Source organism: Strongylocentrotus purpuratus, unplaced genomic scaffold (assembly GCF_000002235.5).
Source record: "Strongylocentrotus purpuratus isolate Spur 01 unplaced genomic scaffold, Spur_5.0 spur5_scaffold_20, whole genome shotgun sequence".
Classification (NCBI taxonomy): domain Eukaryota; kingdom Metazoa; phylum Echinodermata; class Echinoidea; order Camarodonta; family Strongylocentrotidae; genus Strongylocentrotus; species Strongylocentrotus purpuratus.
This window is the reverse complement of record NW_022145606.1, coordinates 17,869,311-17,892,153: the sequence shown is the minus strand read 5'-3', so window position 1 is coordinate 17,892,153 and position 22,843 is coordinate 17,869,311. Positions and strand designations below refer to the sequence as shown.

Sequence of the window (22,843 nt, the reverse complement as noted above, 5' to 3'; positions counted from 1 at the left end):
CACACTCTTTATTCAAGCCGTCGAAGATGGCGTTATCAACAAACTCATAATTATGCTCACAAGCCGGGCGGCGCGTTTCCGTTTTACACCCTGCCCTAGGCTTTTCGGCAAGAAATTACACGAAACATGCTGTATCCGAAGTCTAAGTTTGTTTATATCGACGTCAAGAATAGCGAAGCCAAAGCTTATGTACAATTTCAATTGGGGATGCGAGGGTCTTCTTGTTCAAGACGGTTTTCCCGATATATTATTGTTTTGTTATCGCTGGGCTAAATTTTGCGAGCTGATCACGCATCCTCACGCTCTTAGAGTATTGCGTATTAATGGATAAAAATAAATGATACGACTAGGAAGATCAACTAGTTAGTATAGAGAGTTAGCTAGCGCTATACGTGACGTTTTCAGAGTTCTGGTGGTGTGCAGAGCGCCGAGGCAAGATGTGGACGACTAGACTCCGAATACCAGTCGGTTTGTAAAATTTTATTGGAGAAAAGCCTAGGGCAGGGTGTAAAACGGAAACGTACCTAATTTAATGATCACGCCATCATCGGCTGGTAGCAAGTAAGTAGGGAGAGGTAGCGTTGGTGTGGTGGAGATCAAAATTAAATAGGCCAGAATCTGGACTAGGTCACTGCCAGAATTCATTGAACCTCTCTATTCTCTTCCTCCACCCATACTCATACACCCTCTCTCTTTCGCTGTCATACGCTGTAACTCCCATTTCCATTTGCAACTTAATTCATTTCATTTTGTTTTAGAAAATATTATCTTATTATCCACTTCATTTCTCTCTCTCATATGCTCCTCTCTCATTTGTGTTCTACCCTCTCTCACTCCCTCTCCCTCGTTCCATATCCCCCCTCTCTCACTCTCACTCTCAATCTCTCTCCCTCCCTCTCTCCCTCTCTCTCTCTCTCTCTAATCACGAAATATTGGCGTTCGAAAAATAAAATTCGTCGCGTTTTGCACAAAGTGGGACGTTTCCATATAATCTGTGGATATTTGGGGGTCATTTGTACAAGTGCTCTCTCCAAAATGGCTTATTCTTCTAGATCAAATGGAATGTTTGTATCTTGCTTACAGAATATAATGGCCTATGGGGCTACAGCTCAATTGACCGATGCCCGTGAGATCGAAAATCATATGTGTGCAGACAGGGGCGTCGCTAGACCTTTTTCAGTCGGGGTGTAGAGGCCACCGATTACCGACAAATGTCCCAATACCTATGAATTTAACCCTATAAACCCGGGGCCGAAGGCTACATTATTTTTTCCTATGAACTATATACTTGCGTATGCGCACAAGGTCATTTTCCTCGACGACATAAAGATACGATGATTTATTCTCGTCTTTTAATCCTTACCTGAATTCAGTTTCCCCCGCCCCCCCCCCCCCCTCTTCCCGCGCAAAGCGCGGAAGCTTTGACGTTTCCTTAAATTATTAGAGAAAGAAGACGATTCGTTGTACTGTTCTCGACTTTTAATCCTTGTCTGAATTCAGATCCCCCACCCCCCCCCCCCCTTCCGCGCAAGTTTTGATGGCTTTGATGTTCCATTAAATTATAATAGAAAGAAGACGATTCGTTGTACCGTTCAGTGTCGACTAGGCGTTGTGGCATGTGCCTGTAATCCAGCTAACAGTGGAAGTCGCAAAATGATTCAGGTGAGGACGCAGGTTCGAAACTGAGTCACGTCTTTCGGACGTTTAAAGGTCGGTCCCCAGACGTAAATAATCATATTTGATTAACACACGTCTGTAAAAACCCATCACACACACACCTCTCGCGGAAGCTATGACGTTTCATTAAAGTATTAGAGAAAGAAGACGTTCGGTGTAGCGTTCTCGTCTCTATATCTGAATTAAGTTTCCCCCCTCTTGCGCGAAGCGCTGAATTTTTACGTTTCCTTACATTTTCAGAGAGAGTGCTGTTAGTAACTTAAAAGAGCTTGAAAGAGCTTGAAAGAGCTACCGGTACTTACCTATACCTTTGCATGGTGGCAGTTTCACACCGGCGAGGACAAGCCAGAACGGGTGTGAACCACTAGACCCTACACTGCATAGGCGCCGGAAGTGGGGGGGCAGGGGGGGCAGTTGCCCCCCCAGTCAAAAAAGTGGGGGGGCAAAACGCATTTTTGCCCCCCCAAAACGCCCCCCCCCCCCTCCAAAAAAAAAAAAAAAAAAAGCAGTAAAGGAATAAACATGGTTTGTATTTTTAACCCAAAAGAACATAACAATAATAAAAACCTGAATTAAAGCACATATACCATTCCATTCAAAGAAAAGGAAAGTTCACAGGAATTAAATTTTTATAAACATTGTGCATGCTACCTATACGGTTTATAATAGCGATACGCGCATATCGTGGACATATTGTGCGAGAATGGGAAAACGTGTCTGTTTTTTTGGTTTTGTTATAGGGGTGAGAAGACATGAGCCCCTGAACGCTGGCGTACTGATGGGGGGGGGGGGGGTATATCTATACGATACCAGTGATTTACACATGTTGCTGTTATGACATGATTTTCCGGTATTTTTTCTCCATTTTTTTTTAAGTCATACCTTTTTATGCGTTTGTTGGAAAATAAGAAATTCCCAAATTACAGTCGGGCGAAAAATACGCTTATTTAGAAGCCTTTATGACATGGTCTGCAAAGTGGCTGGGCTCGAGCCCCTCCCCCCTCACTTTTTGAAAAAGTATGTTAAAGAGAAAAAGAAAGAAAGACGGAGAGAAAAAATAAGTGACCTGCCAATGTCACAAATAAGGCATAAAAAATGCTCATCTGACCGTAATTAAATGCCTAAAACCCCAGAGCTTACGGGTGCTCCGCCCCCGGACCCCACCAAGGGCCCTAAGGCGGGCCCCTGGATGCTCATCTGACCGTAATTAAATACCTAAAACCCCTGAGCTTCCGGGGGCTCTGCCCCCTGGACCCCACCAAGGGCTCTAAGGCGGGCCCCTGGATGCTCATCTGACCGTAATTAAATACCTAAAACCCCTGAGCTTCCGGGGGCTCTGCCCCCTGGACCCCACCAAGGGCCCTATAAGGCGGGCCCCTGGATGCTCATCTGACCATTATTAAATACCTAAAACCCCTGAGCTTCCGGGGGCTCTGCCCCCTGGACCCCACCAAGGGCCCTATAAGGCGGGCCCCTGGATGCTCATCTGACCATTATTTAATACCTAAAACCCCTGAGCTTCCGGGGGCCCTGCCCCCTGGACCCCACCAAGTGCCCTAGGGCGGCCCCTGGTTGCTCATCTGACCGTAGTTAAATACCTAAAACCCCTGAGCTTCCGGGGGCTCTGCCCCCTGGACCCCACCAAGGGCCCTATAAGGCGGGCCCCTGGATGCTCATCTGACCATTATTAAATACCTAAAACCCCTGAGCTTCCGGGGGCTCTGCCCCCTGGACCCCACCAAGGGCCCTATAAGGCGGGCCCCTGGATGCTCATCTGACCATTATTCAATACCTAAAACCCCTGAGCTTCCGGGGGCCCTGCCCCCTGGACCCCACCAAGTGCCCTAGGGCGGCCCCTGGTTGCTCATCTGACCGTAGCTAAATATTAAAACCTCTGAGCTTCTGGGGGCTCCCCCCCCCCTCTGGAACACGTCAATGGCCTTAAAGAGGCCCCTGGATGCTCATCTAACCGTAATTAAATACCTAAAATCCCTGAGCTTCCGGGGGCTCAGCCCCTTGACACCCTGCCGAGGCTGGACCCCACGCCAATTTACGCTCTACCTGATCGTTAATACTTCACTTTGAAAAACGTTCCGCGGGACCTGCATGTAACGTGTAAGACTGGTGGTGATGCAGATTTTTCGTCTGCCCCCCCCCCCCTTCCGAACGTTTTTTCTCATTACGTCACTGCCCTCGGAAGGTGAGCCCCCTGGAATGTTTGCCCCCCCAATCCCAAACTGCTTCCGGCGCGCCTGCCCTACAGTGACTGGTCGGAGGATGTCGGGAGTTCCATATCGTCAATCGACCTCAATGCTGTCACGGTGGCACTATATCAATATTAGTACTCTTTTCCTTTTCCTTCCTTCTCTCTTTTTTGAGCGGTCTTTTGCCCCCCTCGATCCACAACTTGTTGGCGGGAAAATTGCAACTGATATCCCCCTTCTTTTCTTTTCTTCTTCCTATTTTGTCCTTCCCTTTATCTCCTCTTTATCTTTTTTCTTTCCCTTTCCTTCATTCTCTTTTATTTTTTTATTTGGGGGGGAGGGGAGGCAAGTCCTCCCCCCCCCGATCTCCTTCTTCTCTCTTTTCTTTTCTTCTTCCTCTTCTTTTTTTCCCCTTTCTCTCCTCTTTCCCTTCTTTTCCTTCTCTCTCTCTCTCTCCTTTTTTTTTTTTTTTTTTTTTTTTTTTTGCGGGGGGGGGGGGGGGGGGGCCAAGGCACGCTCGGCCCCCCCTCGGTACCCATTTAACACCTGGGTGGAGAGTGGCAAATGTCGATCAATGTCTTGCCAAAGGAAATTAGTGCCGCGGTGGGACTTGAACCGCGGACCTTGTGATCCACAGTCCGTTGACATATCCACTCGTCCAGAACCAGGGCATAAGGGACTGCCCAGGCAGGGGAAAGGGAAAAAGAAGAGGGGAAAAAAAGGGGGAAAAGGAGGGGGAAGAGAAAAAGTTACGAAAAAAAGAGGAAAAAAGCTATATTAATACCCCGTGACTTCATGAAAGAACTTCACCTGAACTTTTCCCTAGTTTGCACCCCTCCCGTCTTATGAGGGTCCTTGATTCCCACTTTCCCAATTGTCTGGGGCAATTTAAACAAAAAATGATTGCAAAAATGAATGGTTTGACTGTAATTTTGACTTTTACGGTTTAATTTCATCTCATCCAATAGGTTTTTTTTAATGCTTAATTTCAATATTTGTAATAGAAACGTTTGTATAGCAATTGTTAAATACTTTCTCAACTCTTTCGCTCAAACAACTTCCTTTTTTCTTCTCCATTCTCTCCTTCCCACCTTTTGGTCTTTCAACTTGAATGTATATTATTACATTAAACGTATAACTTTGTTTCGATTTCATCTTACAATGACTTACAATATGTATTTTAGTTTTGTATATGTTTATATCTCTCTATATTTTTAACTTGTTTGTACATTGAACATTTTCATCCTGCGAGCTGCTTGTTTGATGTGATTTCTCAATAAACCTAACCAATTCAATCCAATTCAATTAAATGCCGAACGGGCATTTTCTTTTGCATTTTTGCAAAAGTGAACGTGTTTGTTTGTTTCTCTTTTTTTTACTTTGTATTTTAATATATAGAAATGAACGTAGGCCCACTAGTATTCTTTTTGTCTTTTTGTTTCTTTTGCTTTTAAGAAATGAACCTATTCGTTTTCTTTCTGTAAGTGGTTAATCTGTAAACAATTTAAAAGCAAGGAAAATAATGTTTTTGTCTCAACCTACCTCTTGTATTTGTTTGTAAATATATATTTAACAGAATATTGGTGATGTTTTACAGCCCCTTTTAGATCAGCTAGGTTACATTTATAAAAATTCTCGGAACTAGTGGTTGTAATATTTAGTTATACAAATCATTGATGCAGCACTTTAATGGATTGTTGTATATTTTTACAGGAGCACACACGCACGCACACACTTTTTTTCCTTCAATTTTTAATTTCTCCAAATGTGTATAAAATATCAAAAAATCTTTTTTTTTCTCTCTCTTACTTTTCCTTTCCTTTCATTTTCTTTTCCTTCTCCTTTGTAATACAAACAAACACATACGCTCACACACACACATACCCACACAAACAATTCTCCGAAACATAAAAGAAATGGTCAATCAAAACTTGAAGTAGGTTATCAAAACTTAAGAATCATAAGTTTAAAATTCTTTAATAAAGAATAAACAAAAACTGAAAATGTAAACTCATACAATGTATATACCGACCCTTCTTCTAACGAGGCAAATTCCACACAATCTACCGTTTTCACCAAATAATATGATATATAGAGTGGTGAAGTGTGACGTCATCAAAATTCTATTTTTAGAATTTCTCACTTTTTTCTTCATTTTCCGAAATAGCATCAAAAGTAATGTCCAAATGTCGAAAAACATTTTAATATGTTAAGTATTGGCTGAGATATAACCATCTGAATAGATATATGTCCAATGGTAACTCGGTGTTATATGCTCTGGCTCCTAATGGTTAGGAGCCAGAGCAAATAACACGTGAGTTCCTATGGGAAATCTTTTTATTCAGATGGTTATATCTCGGCCAATACTTAACATATTATATTGGTTTCGGAAAATGAAGAAAAAATTGAGAAATTTTAAAATTGATTTTTATGACGTCAAAGCTTCGGTACTCTATAGACACTCAACTTCTGTCTGGAATATGCAAATTGATAGCAAGTTCATTGACCTTTGAACATTGATGTAAGTTCCTTCACCAAAATGTTCCACAGCCTAATATTACTCTTTAACACCAAATAACATCACCAATAGACTCCCAGGTGAAGTTATACCTGAAAATGCAACATTATAGTCAACTAGGGGTATAACTTTATACATGATTATGTGCACATGTTTTTTAATTCTTTATGTATTATTATGCAGTTAATTTTTTATTCTTTTGTTTGAGGCTGTTCTTTATTCAGGGCCCCATGGAAGACCACTACTTATTGGTGAATGGGCTTCCCTGACAAAAGATTAGAAAAAATAAAGAAAGACCAGACTCGTACAGAGTGTCAGAGTGCATTTTCCTCCTCCTGTTCAATGAGTGCACTCTGACCAAAAACCGGCCAAAAGATACCCTTGGAAAGACCCTTCCCATCCCCCAGCTAGGCCATTGTAGATTATTAAACACACCTTTGATCTTAAACTTTGGTTACTTCAAAAAATGCCAAAGTGCCTATTGCTAACATTCTCATCAAACATCGCTGATGGAAACTCCTAGCTGAAGTTAAACCTGGAATATTCAAAATTAAGCACAGTTTGTTGACCCTTGACCTTTGACATATTGAAATTCACAGAAATGTTCAAGTGCCTATCAATTACTTCTCTATCCACAGCACTATTGGCCACTCCTAACTGAAGGTATAAGACCTTGACAAAAACCTCAAAGTTTGTAACTGTTGAAAATACAACTTGATATCAATGGAAAACTGAATGAATTTAGAATACAAATATAAAGGAATAACAAGTATTTACCCTTTAATCATTGCACAAAAGCAAATTAAAACCCCTCCAAATTACAGGTCAACAGGGGTCAAATTTGCCGAAGTTACAGTGACGACATAACATGGGTACCCCATCACTTCACCTATATAGCTGAGGCGATGAGCCGTGCTTAATTAATGCAAAGTCGTTTTGAATATGCATACTCCACATAAGATGATGTCATCAAGTCTACAATTAACTAACGATTTTCAAAGCTTTAGATTTTGAGTTTTCATAAAGCTGATACTCCTCTGGCAGACACTAAAATGGCATATAATTATATATATAATTATATTATTGTTATCTTTGGCTTATAAGCTTTCCGTTGATATATAATTCATCCATTTCATCTTTCAGTTTGGATATGGTCTTAAAGCTTCATGTACACTACATGTGTTACATGTATCATAATAATATACTTTTGTTCTTTTATATTGCCATTTCAATGCGCTTTACAATATAATATACATATATACAAAATATAACAAGATCAAAAAAGGAAAATGAGTAAACAGAAGCATATATAGAAAACATAAAATCATGATTATCAGACAATAGAGCTAATACAGGTACCATATGTGACAGATGATATTCTCATCATTTATACCAGGTTTCAAGACAAATGGTCAAGTAAAAATTGAATTACAGTTATCTAATCTTGACCGCCAAAACCCTTAACCTGCAAAAATGCCTTTAAAATGATAAACAGTTAAGCTGCAGACCACTGGAATGACCACAGGTGCCTTTCATGTATGCAAAAGATGACCTATTCAAGATTCTTGCTAAGTTTGGTTGCAATCGGTCAAACAGATCTGAAGATAATGTGCTGTGATTTCAATATCACTTTATTAACAATCATGATTATTAACAAATGAAGTAATAGTACATACACTTGTTTAAATACTACCCACAAAATAAAACCAAAGTAAAACAAAAAGTGGAAAAGAGAAGACAAAAAATCCAAGGCCTTTAAAAAAATTAATTAAATTGTAATAATATAGTTGGGAGAATTAAGGAATCGATCAGATCAGTTTGTCTCAAAGTTTTTCGTTATTAATGGTCTGATTTCACTCAAACTTTCAAATTATCTTTAATTGTAAATCTAGCATTGAAGTCAGCTACCTTAGCACCATTTTACCACATCTTTACAATGTTACCAAGTCCCTTTAATAAGTGATACACACTGAACAAAAATATTAACGGACATGTTGGGGTCACAAGGGCGTTAACTCCATGTCAAAGTAATATGGATCAATGCCATTGTGGCTCTAAACAGATGATGAAACATAAAAGGGTAGTAAATATACACAAATTAGAAACAATATATGTGACTGATGCATAATTAACAACAAAGAGATAACAAACTAATCTTATCTGAACTCTACATTCATACAGAAGCTATTGAATAAGTATGAATGATGAATTAAGCATAATAAAGAAACAGGAACAAAAGGAAAGATAGGAAGCAGAAGGAGAAGAAAAGAAGAGAGGAAGAAGAAGGAAAAGGAGAGACGAGCATTGGGAGGAAAAAGAATAAGAAAAAGAGAAGAGAAAGAGAAGAAGAAAAGAGAAAGAGTAGAAGAAAAGAGAAAGAGTGGAAGAAAAGAGAAAGAGTAGAAGAAAAGAGAAAGAGTGGAAGAAAAGAGAAAGAGTAGAAGAAAAGAGAAAGAGTGGAAGAAAAGAGAAAGAGTGGAAGAAAAGAGAAAGAGTGGAAGAAAAGAGAAAGAGTAGAAGAAAAGAGAAAGAGTGGAAGAAAAGAGAAAGAGTGGAAGAAAAGAGAAAGAGAAGAAGAAAAGAGAAAGAGTGGAAGAAAAGAGAAAGAGTGGAAGAAAAGAGAAAGAGTGGAAGAAAAGAGAAAGAGTGGAAGAAAAGAGAAAGAGTGGAAGAAAAGAGAAAGAGTGGAAGAAAAGAGAAAGAGTGGAAGAAAAGAGAAAGAGTAGAAGAAAAGAGAAAGAGTGGAAGAAAAGAGAAAGAGTAGAAGAAAAGAGAAAGAGTGGAAGAAAAGAGAAAGAGTAGAAGAAAAGAGAAAGAGTGGAAGAAAAGAGAAAGAGAAGAAGGAAAGAGAAATAGAAAAAAAGAGAAAGAGAAGAAGAAAAGAAAGAGAGAGAGAGAGAAAGCGAGGTGAAGAAAAAAGAAACAGAGAGAAGGATAAAAAGAGAAGTAAAAATGAAATAAATGGAGGAGAAGAAATTGACCTTAGAAGAACTTAAAATTTGTAAATATCATTGTTTTGACTTTTTTGTGCGGCTAGAAGTCTTGCCTAGCTTTATCATCTATTCTATAGTGACACCTGTAACATTATTAGTGTGTCACACATACTACTGTCAAACACATTTAAACCATATTGTATTGGGATGTGGAGTTATTCTGGCAAGCACATTCCACACCTTATGTGTTGGGATTTGCAAACATCAAAGGTAACTGGTATAGCATATACATGCCTATTAAACTTGCTTTTAATTGCCCCAACTATTTTCATCACTCCTCCTAAGCTGTTCTTATAGAGCACACGTTTTTTAGAGAGAGTCTTTATCAAGGCTAATTCAGCTTCATCGTAAGTAACGTCTTACTTCTTCGCTCGATTTTCTACTCGTTTCTATTAAAAAGGCATTATTACTTTATTGCAGTATAAGTTTCGTCTCCCTTACTTAATTCATCCGCAAACTAGATGGGCCTTCGACTGCGCGCAGTCGAAAATGATGCCTCCGCCATTGGGCGATTATACCAACCAAAACAGAAGCAATTTTTAAAATTCAACTTCGATTGTAAACCATTAACAGGTTCTCAGAATATCGTGACTACAAGCTTTTTTTCATATACATGTATGACCCTTTGATCTTTGACCTCATGACCCTAAAATCTAATCAGTTCATTGGCTCTGCAAGATACATACATGACCAAAGTTTGGCAGGAACCCATCAGTCGGTTCTTCAGATAACGCGATCACGAGAACGGGACGTACGTACGTATGTACGGACGGACAACCCGAAAACATAATGCCTCCGGCTACTTTGTAACAGAGGCATAAAAAGCGACATTGCTTTGTATATATAGTCCACATGTTCTTTCTACGGGAACTGTGCAATATTGAACAACTACCGTACCTATAATTCACCTTGTAAATATAGTGGCTCACCAATTCTGGTACCGGTTGCAACAGGTGTTGCTACAAGACAAGGTAGAAAAGAAACCACTTTCTATTTCCTTTATTTTAGGTGAATAATTCCCTAAAAACAGAAGAGGGTGAGGAAAGAAGATCTATTTCTTTAGTGAACTCCTCCACTCGTCAAGACTCTGTCCTGAGGCGGGGCAGTACCACTTACCCTTATATTGGGTGTGGCCAGTATCTTTGGTTTTAGGCTCTTGGCACTGAGAACAGGTATACCATTCTTTACGTTTGGAATATCTTTTTTTTGGTGCCTCACCCCTCGCCACTCTCTCCTCATCCTCCTTGAGAGCCTTCTCTCTCCTCCAACTTCTCTGCCGGGATTGTGGCATCTGGCTTGATGGGGAAGGAGCTTCCTGTTCCTCCTGAAGATGGGGAGAAGAGACAGGCCATGGCTGAGGTCCGTACCAGCTGAACTGACCAGGCTGCATACCTGGCCAGGCACCTGTAGTTGGGCGGGAGGGGATTGGTGGGAAAGGAGGGGGCATCATGGTCGGAGGAAAGGGCATGGTTGAAGATGAGGAAGAGGGTGTATCCTCCATTCCTGTTCGCCGCTTCTTTTTTCTTTGTCGTACTGCAGTTTGGCCTTCCCTGTTTGGGGGTTCATCAAACTCCATCGGGGCTTCATGTCTCAATGGCTCGCTGGGTCGCTGCCGTGGAAGGGGTAGTGGGTCCACTGCCAGGGAAACAGTGTCTGGCAGGGTGACACCCTGCAGCAGCATTGAAGTTTGTGTCTTTTCCTGGCGCTTCTTCAGCCTAAAAAATAAACAGAATGCACAAATTCAATTATTAACATATTGTAAAACAGAAGGGTTGCTTGTAGATTTTTTTTTTTTTTTTCTTCTTCAAATCATCTAATAAAAATAAAATTATTGACATATTCAATTATAGTCATCATGCACAGGTTCTATGAAAGTTTCCAAATCGTGATTTAGCAGTCATAAATCTGGTCAACTGTAATGCGTCTACTCCACTCAAATTCTGTTTTGATGAGCCTTGTCAGGAAATAGGTATTTACATACACCTCTCTTTGTCTCCCAACTTTCACTTCACTTTTACTTCAACGAAATATATTACAAGTAATATTCTTAGAAAATAAATAAAATTTTATTTTATATCATATCTATCCTTCAAGTGGATCCATCATTCAGTTTTCATCTACAATTTCACTTTTACATTTTTTTCTTCCCCAATGCAAATCACATAGACAAAGAAAATTGATAGTGATCCTGTCCTCCAGTTGAGATGAGTCTGGATAGCTTTCAAATGCAATTCATCTGGTTCGTATTTATTTGCCTAGCTTTGTACAAGTTTACCCTCATAGATATGCATATTGTAATGTTGGATTTTAAAATATGATACTATAAAAAAAGCCACATAGAGGTGGAAAAGCAAGTAAGCATTTATGGAACATAGTTCACTTGACTGCATATGTAGTACAATTCACCTCTCGCTTTGCCCTTTTTTTCTCGCTCTATAATCAAGGCATTCACATTGCCAATTTTTCTCTATATGGGTAGGGTATATTTAGTTTCTTATAATCTTATAATTCTATTATCATTAAGAAATGTGTATTGCTCACCAGTTGCTGACCGTGGTGTTGTTCAGTGTGACCAGCACCAGGTCCGTACGTAGAAGCTCCTGTGGGCCGTCTTCCACCAGCTGCTTGATATGTGTGTAAGAATGGACAATGGCCTGGGGGATAGGGAGGGTCTTTCCTAAGATGTCCTTTGGCCGGTTTCTCGTCAGAGTGTACTCCTTAAACAGGCGCAGGCAAATACACTCGGACACTCTGTTTGAGTCAGGCCTCTCAGCTGCTACTCCCCCTGACAAGTACAACCTGAAAAAATAATCAGAAATTAAATGCATAATTATAGATAAAGAACTAAAGCAAATGTGCACTAATCAATCATGTATAAAGATAGACCCCTATTTGCATCCAATGAAAGTCTATACAGATTAAGCTTACAATTGATCCCTACCCGGCCTAACCCTCTCAATTGAAAATGAAAGTTATAGACCCCACTAGGCTGAATGGAATAACCTAGAGATAAGATCAAATACTAGTACCTTTCAACACACTATAGACCATACTCCATTCTTCATCTTGATTGTGCTATACAAACTATACCCTGGTGCTAGGGATGTAACATTGACATTATTAAGAACATACCAACAGAAATGGTTTCAAGTGATCCAGTAGTAGCTAATTTTCCAAAAAAAATTATATTTGAGAATTAAATCATAAACCAATATCATTTCAAGATACAATATGTGATAGTTTAATAGAAGAAAAAACAGTTTAATTCAATTCATCAGAACATCAAATATCAATTATAATCATTTACAACAATTAAGGAATACATAGGAAACAGAGGGGTCCACTAAAAAGCAATGCTTGTACAATTGTTAGTTACATAGTGAACAAATGGAAACTGCTGACAGATTTCATAACCTACTGCCCACTGAGCAAAAATATCTCCATAATTGATTTGAAAAATCTAAACCAATTTCATTCTTTGGTTACCACTAAACAACAAGGTTCAAGACAATTGTGAAAGGTCAAAGTGAGTTTGGTTGAATTGGACAAAATTAATGGATCACTTAGAGGAACAATCACTCATTCATTTATGTATCTAATAAATTGTGCTGTAATTTTTACCGCAATCTTCCCACCTCTGACTGAAACGCACTGGTACTATATAGCTATAAATAAAATATAAACTATAAACAGATTATACTTTATTAAACAAGGAGTATACTGGAGTAAATATGCTTAAATCTATTTTTACAGGAGGAGGCCCCAAGTAGGTGGCATGAATGAATAAATCACCCCCTCCTCCCACGAATATAAGAAACCAGCTTGACGATCTATGCCAAGAAGTCAAATGCTGACATACAGTAGTTGCTTACTGTTTCTGATATGTGCCTATTCCTGTCACTTCTATTCATCCATTTCCTCTCGGGTATCACTTTATAATAGAAGTCACTAATAATGGAAATAATCAATGTCTTTGAGAGAATGCTCTTTCATCTGTTTGGACTCACCATTGGAGGCTGCAATGTTTTCCAACAGTATTGAATGTAACGTCACTTACAAAAGCAGGTTACATGACGTAGCAGAAGATTCAATGACAGGGGTTATACGTAACCTGTTCTTCTTTGTGCACATTCAAATGATGTTTCAGGTGGTTCATTGTGAAAACATGGCAGTCAAAAAAGATGATATAGGTATTAATAAAATGTATATTTTCATTATATGTGATACCCGAAGGAAAACTAGAAGTGACAGGAATTATGCACTTATCAGTATCAGTCGACAGAAATGCCAGTGTTCGGCTTCCTTTTACGAATTTAAAGAGTACTAAATCACCTTTCAGCAGCCTGCTGTCCAGGTACAGAACCACTCCGCTTCCGCGATGCTCTCCATGGCCCGAGAAGGGTCCGTTTCTTTGATTTCAAAGAATATTCCATGGGGGCCTTATCTGCATCATCCAGGAGGGTGTATAGCCTCTTTATCTCCTCGATCTCTGCTGCAGAAAGTGCCGTTATGGTTCTGTTCAGACCCACCAGATAGGCAGCCAGGTTGTCCACTGCCTCCCAGCCAGGTTGCCCTCTATTGTCATAGCGTGCATCCTTTGAAAATATATAATAGGACGGGGGATATATAACTTTGTCTTAAATATAGTCATACACCGCACAACTAATATCAATCAAAGTGAGCTAATAAGAAGTTATAGATATGCACCATTCTACATGCCTTGTGACAAAAGGGATATAATGGGTAAGCTAAACCTACAACATAACTCAAGAAAAATTCAATTAAGCATAGGGTTGTCGCGCGCCACGAAGCAATGTCTTATGTTAATTCAAACTGATCATTTGTTTCACTCACACAGAATTTTATATAAAATGAATTCTGTGGACTTATGAATCCAAATTATTATTCCCTGGTGTAGCTGGTTTGATGAGAATTGTTTACCAAATGATACAGGGATAAACAGGACATATAGGCATGGGCATAGACAGCCTAAAATAACAATACCTCTCACTCTTTTTAATACATAAAATATGTGTAAATGTAGGATGAACTAAAGAAAGGATAGGTATCAGTTCCTTACCTGTTTTGGCGAGGGCTGTGGGGAAGGATGTGGGGAAGACGGAGGTGGTGAAGGCGAGAGTGGCTCAGTTGAGGTGGCAAGACGGGCCAGTCTGGTTGGGGTGGAAAGACGGGCCGGTCTGGTTGGGGTGGAAAGACGGGCCGGTCTGGTTGGGGTGGAAAGACGGGCCAGTCTGGTTGGGGTGGAAAGACGGGCCGGTCTGGTTGGGGTGGAAAGACGGGCCGGTCTGGTTGGGGTGGAAAGACGGCTTTGTCTGGCTGAGGTGGAAAGACGGGATGGTCTGGCCGAGGTTGGGAAGTCGGACAGTGAAGGCGAAGGATGTGGGGAAGACTGCAGGGAAGACGGAGGTGGTGAAGGCGAGAGTGGCTCGGTTGAGGTGGCAAGACGGGCCAGCCTGGTTGAGGTGGAAAGACGGGCCGGTCTGGTTGGGGTGGCAAGACGGCTTTGTCTGGCTGAGGTGGCAAGTCGGGCTGGTTCGGTGGCGAGGGCTGGCTGGTTTGCCAGTAGAGACCTAGTTGTGACGATCGATGTTTCTTCCTGGTGCTGTGGAACCTGAATAGATATTTGCTGGATATTCATATTCACATCAAGGGCATCACAAACAGTAACATCCAAGATATCATCCATCTCGATATCTTCTGGCTGGATATCTGGCAGACTGGCCCCAATTTCAGTGCTAAGGATTGGAGCAAGCAGGTCCCCTCTTCCAGACTGGGCTAGCATGTATTCCACAGCGATTTTCTCATCTGCAAAATATCATTGCATGAACACAATTCATTAATAGTGATAGCATGATTTCTATTCGAAACAAGAAAATGTTTAAATACTCTATATGTTTGAGCAGTAATTCAAATACAGTTTTAGGAAAGTTGGTAAGGAATATAGAAGTCAAAGTGTTTCAACATTTCTCCTAAAATGGCTGCATCTAATCGTTTAAGCATTAGGTATGTGGATAAAGAACAACAATTAAATGAAAGTCCACTTTTATAATTGTTGCATTGAATACTAGAAGAATTCATATGCAAAAACCGATAAAAAATCATTTCCTAAATTTTTAAGATAAAGGTAGCTTCGTATAACAGCAAACATGTCTTTTAAATGATTTTCATTGCATTTTAAGAAATATTTTTGAAGACATGATTAAAAGTATTGCACAGTTTCTTACTATTGCCATTGTTTTCCAGCCAATTTACAATTCCCTTGAATTGGTGAAATTGGTTTTATAGATTTTTACATATGAACTCTTCACTTTTGAAAATTGAAATGTATTCTCCTAGCAAATTAACAGGCAATATATTGGGCACCCTTACTAAGTTTTTTTGACTTATTCTTAAAGAATTCACTTTGGAACTTTCCTACAACATAAAATCAGTTATAACTCATTCAGGACTGGTCCCGAAAAGCACTTGGGCTAGGGTTATAAGGAGAATACATGTTATGGCAAAATCAATTAGTCCTGAAAACCAACTATGCAATGTACAGCCCTCAACTGATTTCTGGAGATAACTGCTACAAAATGAGCCCTGTGACCTTTGACCTCATGACCCCCTAAATCTGATAAGTTTATTGGCTCCTTAAAAAAATGTTTGATGCATTGTAATCTGTCAATGGGCCCTTGAGATAAAGTAATCCCAAGTTCGGGAGGAACGGATAAGTACAACACCCCACAGATAATGCTTCCTTCCTCTCTGTTGCAGATGCATGAACAAGTATTAAAGTTCAAACAGATGAAATAGTAACTGCTTATTATAAAAACATATGGATATTTCCTACAACTTTTAAGTCAAATATTTCCAACAAAAAACATTATGGAGTTGATCTTACTAGTAGGTTTTCTGGTGCCTTGAACTGGGGAAGAATCTCATAGCCGAGGATCCTCTGGCTCATGCTGTTGATGTTGCTCATCAAGTGCACATCATACAGCCTAGTCCTTCGTCCAACACCCAAGTCCACAGCTTCTCGGGCTCTGTCGATGTCCCATCGTGACCCACCCTCCAACATGTACATCTGCGTATGCACAGCGTTGCACCTCCAACCTTGAAAAGAAAAAGACTGGTAGTTATTTTGTATACCAACCACTTACCTAAGGTATTTATTTAAAGGATTTATGATTAATGCGTGGCAATGAAAATATAAAAAACAAACTGTATAGAGTATGGGTATGCATGTCTCTGGATGTCAGGACGTTCTAAGATGGTGCTACAAGGATGGATAGAAAGCAAGCAGAAACAGATTGAATTTGCAGGCTTGATGCTCAGTGAAAATTTGAGAAAGGCAGTCAACTGAAGGATGGAGGAAGTTGGTTGCCAGCCACAATATGGTTATAAGCATGCAATAGGAATATTGAGGCAATATGAGTATTGCGAGAGCAAAGAAAGATTATCACCATGTTAATTATATATTAAGAATGATTTAAACTTACCAGGAATGAAACTACACTGGTGGCGATGGAAGCTCTCCAAAGATGATGAGCCTCTACCACACTTGAGCACATCCAGCTCCTTGCCACCCTTCACCACATGGCCAACTTTGGTGTAAAGTTCCACCCCTGGAGGATCCTGGATGCAAGCCAGATGCTTCTGCTGCACCTCCCACACTTTGGCCATACACTCCTTGTTGATGAAGGGTACCCCTAGCGTGTCAGTAAGGTGCCACATGGAGTCGAGTAGCCCCTGGATCTCCTCCACCCCACGCGTCCTCCTCCTACAGTGCTTGGCCAGCTCACTGCTTGTAATAGCAGCTGAGACCTGTGCCTCTGTCGGCTTGCGACCACCTCTCTTCTTCAGCTCCCTCCTCTTTGCTTCCCTGAGCTTGCCGACATCCCTAGCGTCCCACTCAAAGATGCAGCTGGACAGCTTGGAGAGAAAGGTGCCAAAGAGAGGATGGTGCTCCGTGGTGAGGCCTGCAACGAATCTTCTCATGAAGTGGAAGATGTCCAACCTCACTGCACAGGTCCACGGACGAAACAGTGTAAGGACATGAAGCTTGCCTGTAAAGCAGTGAGAAATAAGTGTACCTTTTATTTGAATTCATATTTAGGTTAAGATTATAAATAAAGATTGTTTGAAGCATGTTATGATGACTGGTAATTTTCTGGTCATGGTGATGATGATTATTATGAAATAATATTAATAATAATTGTAATAATAATAGTAGAAGTATTATCAATATATAAATAATAATAACAATAATAATAATGGTGGCTTCTTATATAGCGCACATGTCCGCCACGTTGTGACGTTGTGACAATACTAATAATTCTAACAAAAACTAATTTATATAGTACCTACTTCAGAGCCTGCTTCTAATAAAGCAGAAACAAACAAATCAATATTTTTTTAAGCTATATGCACTGATATTGTTATTTGGAAAGAAATGTTCATGAATAGAGGTTGTTTATGAAAGAGAGTAAAAAAAAAAAAGAGGTCTAATCCAGTTTGCACATTCCCTGATCACATAATCATTTCAAATGGGGCATCAAGGGGAATAAACAGGTTTTTCAATACCAAATTCATGTAAGAATATTGTGACAAGAAAGATATGAACATGCAAACTTGAATTGCAGTACTATTTTCAGGGGTAGGGAAGTATTTTGAAAACTCTCTGATATCAGTCGTCGACCTGTCGAGACTTAAGATAAAAGTTATTTGAAAGCTCCTACCTTTTCACTCATCTTTGCAAGTGTGTATTAACTATTAAAAAAAAAACTTTCTGCCAAGAACTTCCTGACAAGTAATTTCATATTCTTTTTCTTACCTGATATACTGCAACAGTCTCTGTCCACATAGATAATTTGCGGCTGAGGCACGTTAGCATCCTGGTATCTATGCACAATACCCTGGCACATTTCATCAAGGCCAGAACCCTCGCCAGTTGTCAACACTGAGTTGAGTACCTGCCCCATGTCATTTCCGACATTTGTCATCCAGCTGGCAGTGTGGGCTACATCCCCAGCAAGTTTCTTTGTGATCTGAAATGATTAATTCATGAACCAAATATGAAAATAAGATTTTACTCAATCACTTCGTTTAGAATGTGCATTCATTTCCACCCATTATAGGCCATTTTCAAGCCAAATTCTGGAAAAGAAGTAAATTGGCCCAACTAATTGATTGATAATATGAAATAGTATAATTGTGGATTTTATGGACAATTCTGAACCTGTAAATATTGTATGCAGAAAGTGAGCTCAGAATATTCATACGAAAATGAAACCACTAAGATCACACTATTCCCACATTAGCTTGACATGTTCATTGTAACACTGATAATGTTATCATTAATGTTATTGTGCATACCAATTAAGTTACATGTTTGTATTTCATTTCTTTTTTTTCATTTCATTTTTATTTTTCATTTCCAACAAAATGCAATACAGACACCAGCTCATAAAACTGCTGTTATTGATTAATGTTTTCTGAAAACTGATGGTAGAGTGATTTAGATTATTTCTTGCATTCATCTATATTCTATGCATATGAAATGATTTACCTTTTTGGTGGAATCTATCTTGAGGATTCGGCCATAGGTAGATGTTATAACCCCTCTGTGCTCCTGAAGATGGCCAAGGATGTGATTTGTGTGCACAGTCTGGAACCACTGTGCCAAAGGGACGGGAGTGTATGGTAGTGGTGGCTCGTACTGATGTCCAGTAGCCTGGGTGAGAGTTGCCCCTTTCTTGTGGAGATCACAAGCAGCTAGATAGCTGACAACTCTCCGCCCCCACTCCTCGCTGTGTATTTCCTCCAGGGCCTGCTGGCAGTAGCTGGAGCTGTTACCTTCTGTCCGTGGCTTCAATAGTGTAACGCATTTCCTGTCCAGGGCCAGGTGCGCTGTCAAGATGGCTGGGAACACTTGCCTGTGGCTTGGATCAAGCTGCTTGATGATGTCCTCGTTCCAGGGACACAGAGGCAGCTTGCATCGACTACACCGTGGGTACTCTCCTCCCACCAGGTAGTAACGTGTGTCGATGTCCACCACTTCCCTAATCTTAGGGTAGATCCCCGAGTGGTTCATTTTCACTGCACATGTAGGGCACTTCAGTGGGATGCCCCACATTCTCATAGGAGCCCAAACAAATAATCTTCTCCTAAAGTAGCTCCCTGGGTTAGGAGGGGACACTGTTGGTTTTGGGGGAGCAGGGGGGAAAAACCAATTCTGAGGAAAGGTCTCCCTCAACTGTCCTTGATCATCATATATTATGTGCGCAATCCAGTCCTGGTCGGCCTCCAAAATCTCCCTCCTGAACTGCGCTGGTAGGAAACTTTTCAAGTCAGGTCGTGCCCGAGGTAGTGGCTCTGCAGGACCGACGGTGGGTGGGGCAGATCGAGGGAGCGACTCGTCATCCGGTGCCTGACTTACGGTGCGTGGGGCGGATCGGGGGAGCGACTTCACACCTGGTGCACGACTGACGCTGAGTGGGGCGGATCGGGGGAGCGACTCGTCATCCGGTGCCCGACTGACGGTGTGTGGGGCGGATCGGGGGAGCGACTTCGCACCTGGTGCACGACTGACGCTGAGTGGGACGGATCGGGGGAGCGACTCGTCATCCGGTGCCCGACTGACGGTGTGTGGGGCGGATCGGGGGAGCGACTTCGCACCTGGTGCACGACTGACGCTGAGTGGGGCGGATCGGGGGAGCGACTTCGCACCTGGTGCACGACTGACGGTGCGTGGGGCGGAACGGGGGAGCGACTCCGCACCTGGTGCCCGACTGACGGTGTGTGATGGCTGCTGAGCTCGTCTGGCTATCCCTGCATGGTGATGGTATAGTTATAGAGAAGAAAAAAAATTAGCATTACATTTGACATTATATCCTTATAATTATATTATCAACAATATTATTATGATTAAAGGTAATAAAAAGTTTTTGGAAATTTTGAAAATTGGGTGGATAGTGAATCTTTACAATTTTGATATATTTGGATGCCCCTGTGGATGTATTATAAGCACTAACAAAATTAGCCCCTAAAAACTCTTCTTTTTCGAGAAAAATTGAATATAACAATTTACCAGTGCTCCCGGTAAATTTTGATAAATTTCAAATAGCAATGGTAGCTGTGACCATGAAAATCTGAGAATATGTAGTTGTGATATATAATTTCCAAACAGGTATATTTAGTCAAGAAACATTGTTTCATAACTAAATTAATATCTTGACCTTGAGAGGGAGCTATACAACATAAAGAGTTTATTATTTATAATTTCATAACTTTAGACTCGATTTCAACCGCGACAACGATCAATGAATATTCTAGGAATGCATATATGCTCCCAATATGTTAATTTGAACCAAATTCATGACCCCATACCAAAACTTTGTAATACCTTTAAGAAGGCTTTGCTCCCCCATCCCCTCTAACAAAAAAGTCCCATGGGAAATGTAAATTTAAATTTTGCAAATTATCAGTCATATAGTAGTAATATAAAAAAAGAATCTAGCCTCCATCCTTTTCAACCCATTAAAGACGATTTGATAACATGCATTCCCTATAGATTACAGGTTGATCAATTAATTTCGGGAACACTCTTGAACAGGTTTATAATCATCACATTAAATTAGTCTAAGTTAAAAACGTGTTGATGTTTTGCATTTATAAATCGACTCACTTGTGGGTGGGGCTGCATGTGTTGCTTCGATGTGTTGTGTCAATCCAACTTCTCCTCCCTGGCATTTTCTGCCACACTGAGCACAGGTTGTCTGAGCATGGTAGAGAGAAAGATGGTCGCTGTAATCAGTGACCAGCACCTCTTGTGCACACAAGGAGCATTTGATGTGATCTTCATGTGGAATGGGTTTGCTAGTGGATGGTAGCGATGGTGGCGAGGGTGGCTGGCTGACCGCAGTGTGTGCAGGTGGGGCCTGGGTAAGAGACTTGGGTGCCTGATGGAATGTGTGTGGTGCCCCGCTGGTGACCATGGGTGGTGGTGGCGCCTCTTGACTTTTCTGTGGAGTCTGAGTGTAAATAAATACACTCTTTGTAAACACTTTTTCTATATCTCATGTTAACAATTTGAATTGCTGTTTATATCTTATAACAATAATGTAGATTTTGGAGGTCACATTATATAAGCACAAATGCAGTCAAAGAAGTTGTTAGGAAACAAATGAGCTTCTATATATTTAGTAATACTTGGAAGTGTACGTTTCAGACATGTAACAAAAAAATACCAAATGTGATAGGTAAAATGTCACAATTACTATACTTAACCAAAATGCCTTTTATTGAAGTTTGCATTTTCCATAAATTAGTTATTTCTTAAAAACAAATTACAATGCATAATAGGGCATTTCCATGATAACTTCTGTTATACTTTAATAACAGGTTCTCTGACTTCTTTATTGTGCTATAACTTAATTATTTTATAGGAATGGTAGGCTGATTTCATCTACAAGGATCTAGTAGATGCATGTGCATTAGCTGGACAACACAAAAAAGACAAACAGAGCTAGTCAAAGTTTAGTAACTCATATTTCACAAAAAAAGGACATAAGGCAAAAATGTATTACACCAATAGATCTGTGACAATCTCCTTATATAAAGTAATCAAGGTTAAGTATGTTATGTGATATTTTGAAATATATATATCAAATATCAAAGACAACAAAAATCCAGAAAAGTTAAATAAAATTTGAAATAGAGTCGATTATTTCTTTTTTGTCCACTTTCCTGTGGAATCACCTAAAAACTTTCCATTCTAAGTTATAACAGAAATGAGAATTATGAGATATATAAAATGCCACACCAAACCATCTCAAAATCAACTCGATCAATGATGAAATCAATGACAAACCTCATGGTAACCACATTTGCAGGGAACAGCAGCTCCAAAAACATTGACAGTCTGCTTCTTGTGTAGAGGGCACTCATCAATGCTCTTCCTCACTTTCTTCCACCTCCTACTCCCAGGTGCTTGGCCTGTACCAAAATGATGCTTTCCTTTAGCATATAGTCGCAGGAGATTTTCCCAGTAACTATCTGGTCTCCCAGTCTTTGTCATTGCTGATGAAAAAAAATTTTTTTAAAAATACAATAATGATGTAGAATTCTCACTCATGTGACAGCATTCAAGCATTCGAGCCACACTTTACAAAGTAATGCTAGTTTGAGAGAGATGTTAAAGGCATGTCTCTACTTTAAAGCCCCACTGCACTGCTTGCGCCCGCTATATAGCAAACAATGCCTAATCAATGACCATTGCCCCCCCCCCCCCAATGGTCCCTTTTTGCTTACAGACTGTATGTTAATTGAGAGCTGATTTTATGAGATAAGCACCTGCCAGTGACCATGCAGGGAGGTCTAACCCCTCCTGGCCAGACTAGTGCAGATGGGCTTTAGGTTCATTGCCTTACAAACAGGCTGCTGCAGTG

General features: G+C 40.3%; 2 protein-coding genes across 2 annotated transcripts; both read right to left on the bottom strand.

Moving 5' to 3' along the window:
• Positions 1 to 10,443: 10,443 nt before the first annotated feature.
• On the bottom strand, positions 10,444 to 14,018 carry LOC115927616. The gene is made up of 3 exons (XM_030993716.1): positions 13,725 to 14,018; positions 11,934 to 12,191; positions 10,444 to 11,107 (listed from the first exon to the last, which is right to left on the bottom strand). Exons 1-3 carry the CDS (start codon positions 13,823 to 13,825, stop codon positions 10,444 to 10,446), a joined length of 1,023 nt encoding a protein of 340 aa, XP_030849576.1. The 5' UTR covers positions 13,826 to 14,018.
• Positions 14,019 to 16,278: 2,260 nt separating this feature from the next.
• LOC115927615 lies at positions 16,279 to 22,473 on the bottom strand. The gene is made up of 6 exons (XM_030993714.1): positions 22,267 to 22,473; positions 21,082 to 21,427; positions 18,964 to 20,225; positions 18,229 to 18,442; positions 16,895 to 17,461; positions 16,279 to 16,508 (listed from the first exon to the last, which is right to left on the bottom strand). Exons 1-6 carry the CDS (start codon positions 22,471 to 22,473, stop codon positions 16,279 to 16,281), a joined length of 2,826 nt encoding a protein of 941 aa, XP_030849574.1.
• Between the last annotated feature and the right edge of the window lie 370 nt (positions 22,474 to 22,843).

What these genes read in the sequence shown, in the direction of transcription:
- LOC115927616 (XM_030993716.1), bottom strand. Translation starts at nt 13,825, where the DNA reads ATGGAATATTCTTTGAAATCAAAGAAACGGACCCTTCTCGGGCCATGG. An exon ending in GGACAGCAGGCTGCTGAAAG is followed by an intron (nt 12,192 to 13,724) that starts GTGATTTAGTAC and finishes TTATTTTTTCAG; the next exon opens with GTTGTACTTGTCAGGGGGAG. An exon ending in AACACCACGGTCAGCAACTG is followed by an intron (nt 11,108 to 11,933) that starts GTGAGCAATACA and finishes TTTATTTTTTAG; the next exon opens with GCTGAAGAAGCGCCAGGAAA.
- LOC115927615 (XM_030993714.1), bottom strand. Translation starts at nt 22,473, where the DNA reads ATGACAAAGACTGGGAGACCAGATAGTTACTGGGAAAATCTCCTGCGA. An exon ending in GCAAATGTGGTTACCATGAG is followed by an intron (nt 21,428 to 22,266) that starts GTTTGTCATTGA and finishes ATTTACACTCAG; the next exon opens with ACTCCACAGAAAAGTCAAGA. An exon ending in ACATGCAGCCCCACCCACAA is followed by an intron (nt 20,226 to 21,081) that starts GTGAGTCGATTT and finishes ATCACCATGCAG; the next exon opens with GGATAGCCAGACGAGCTCAG.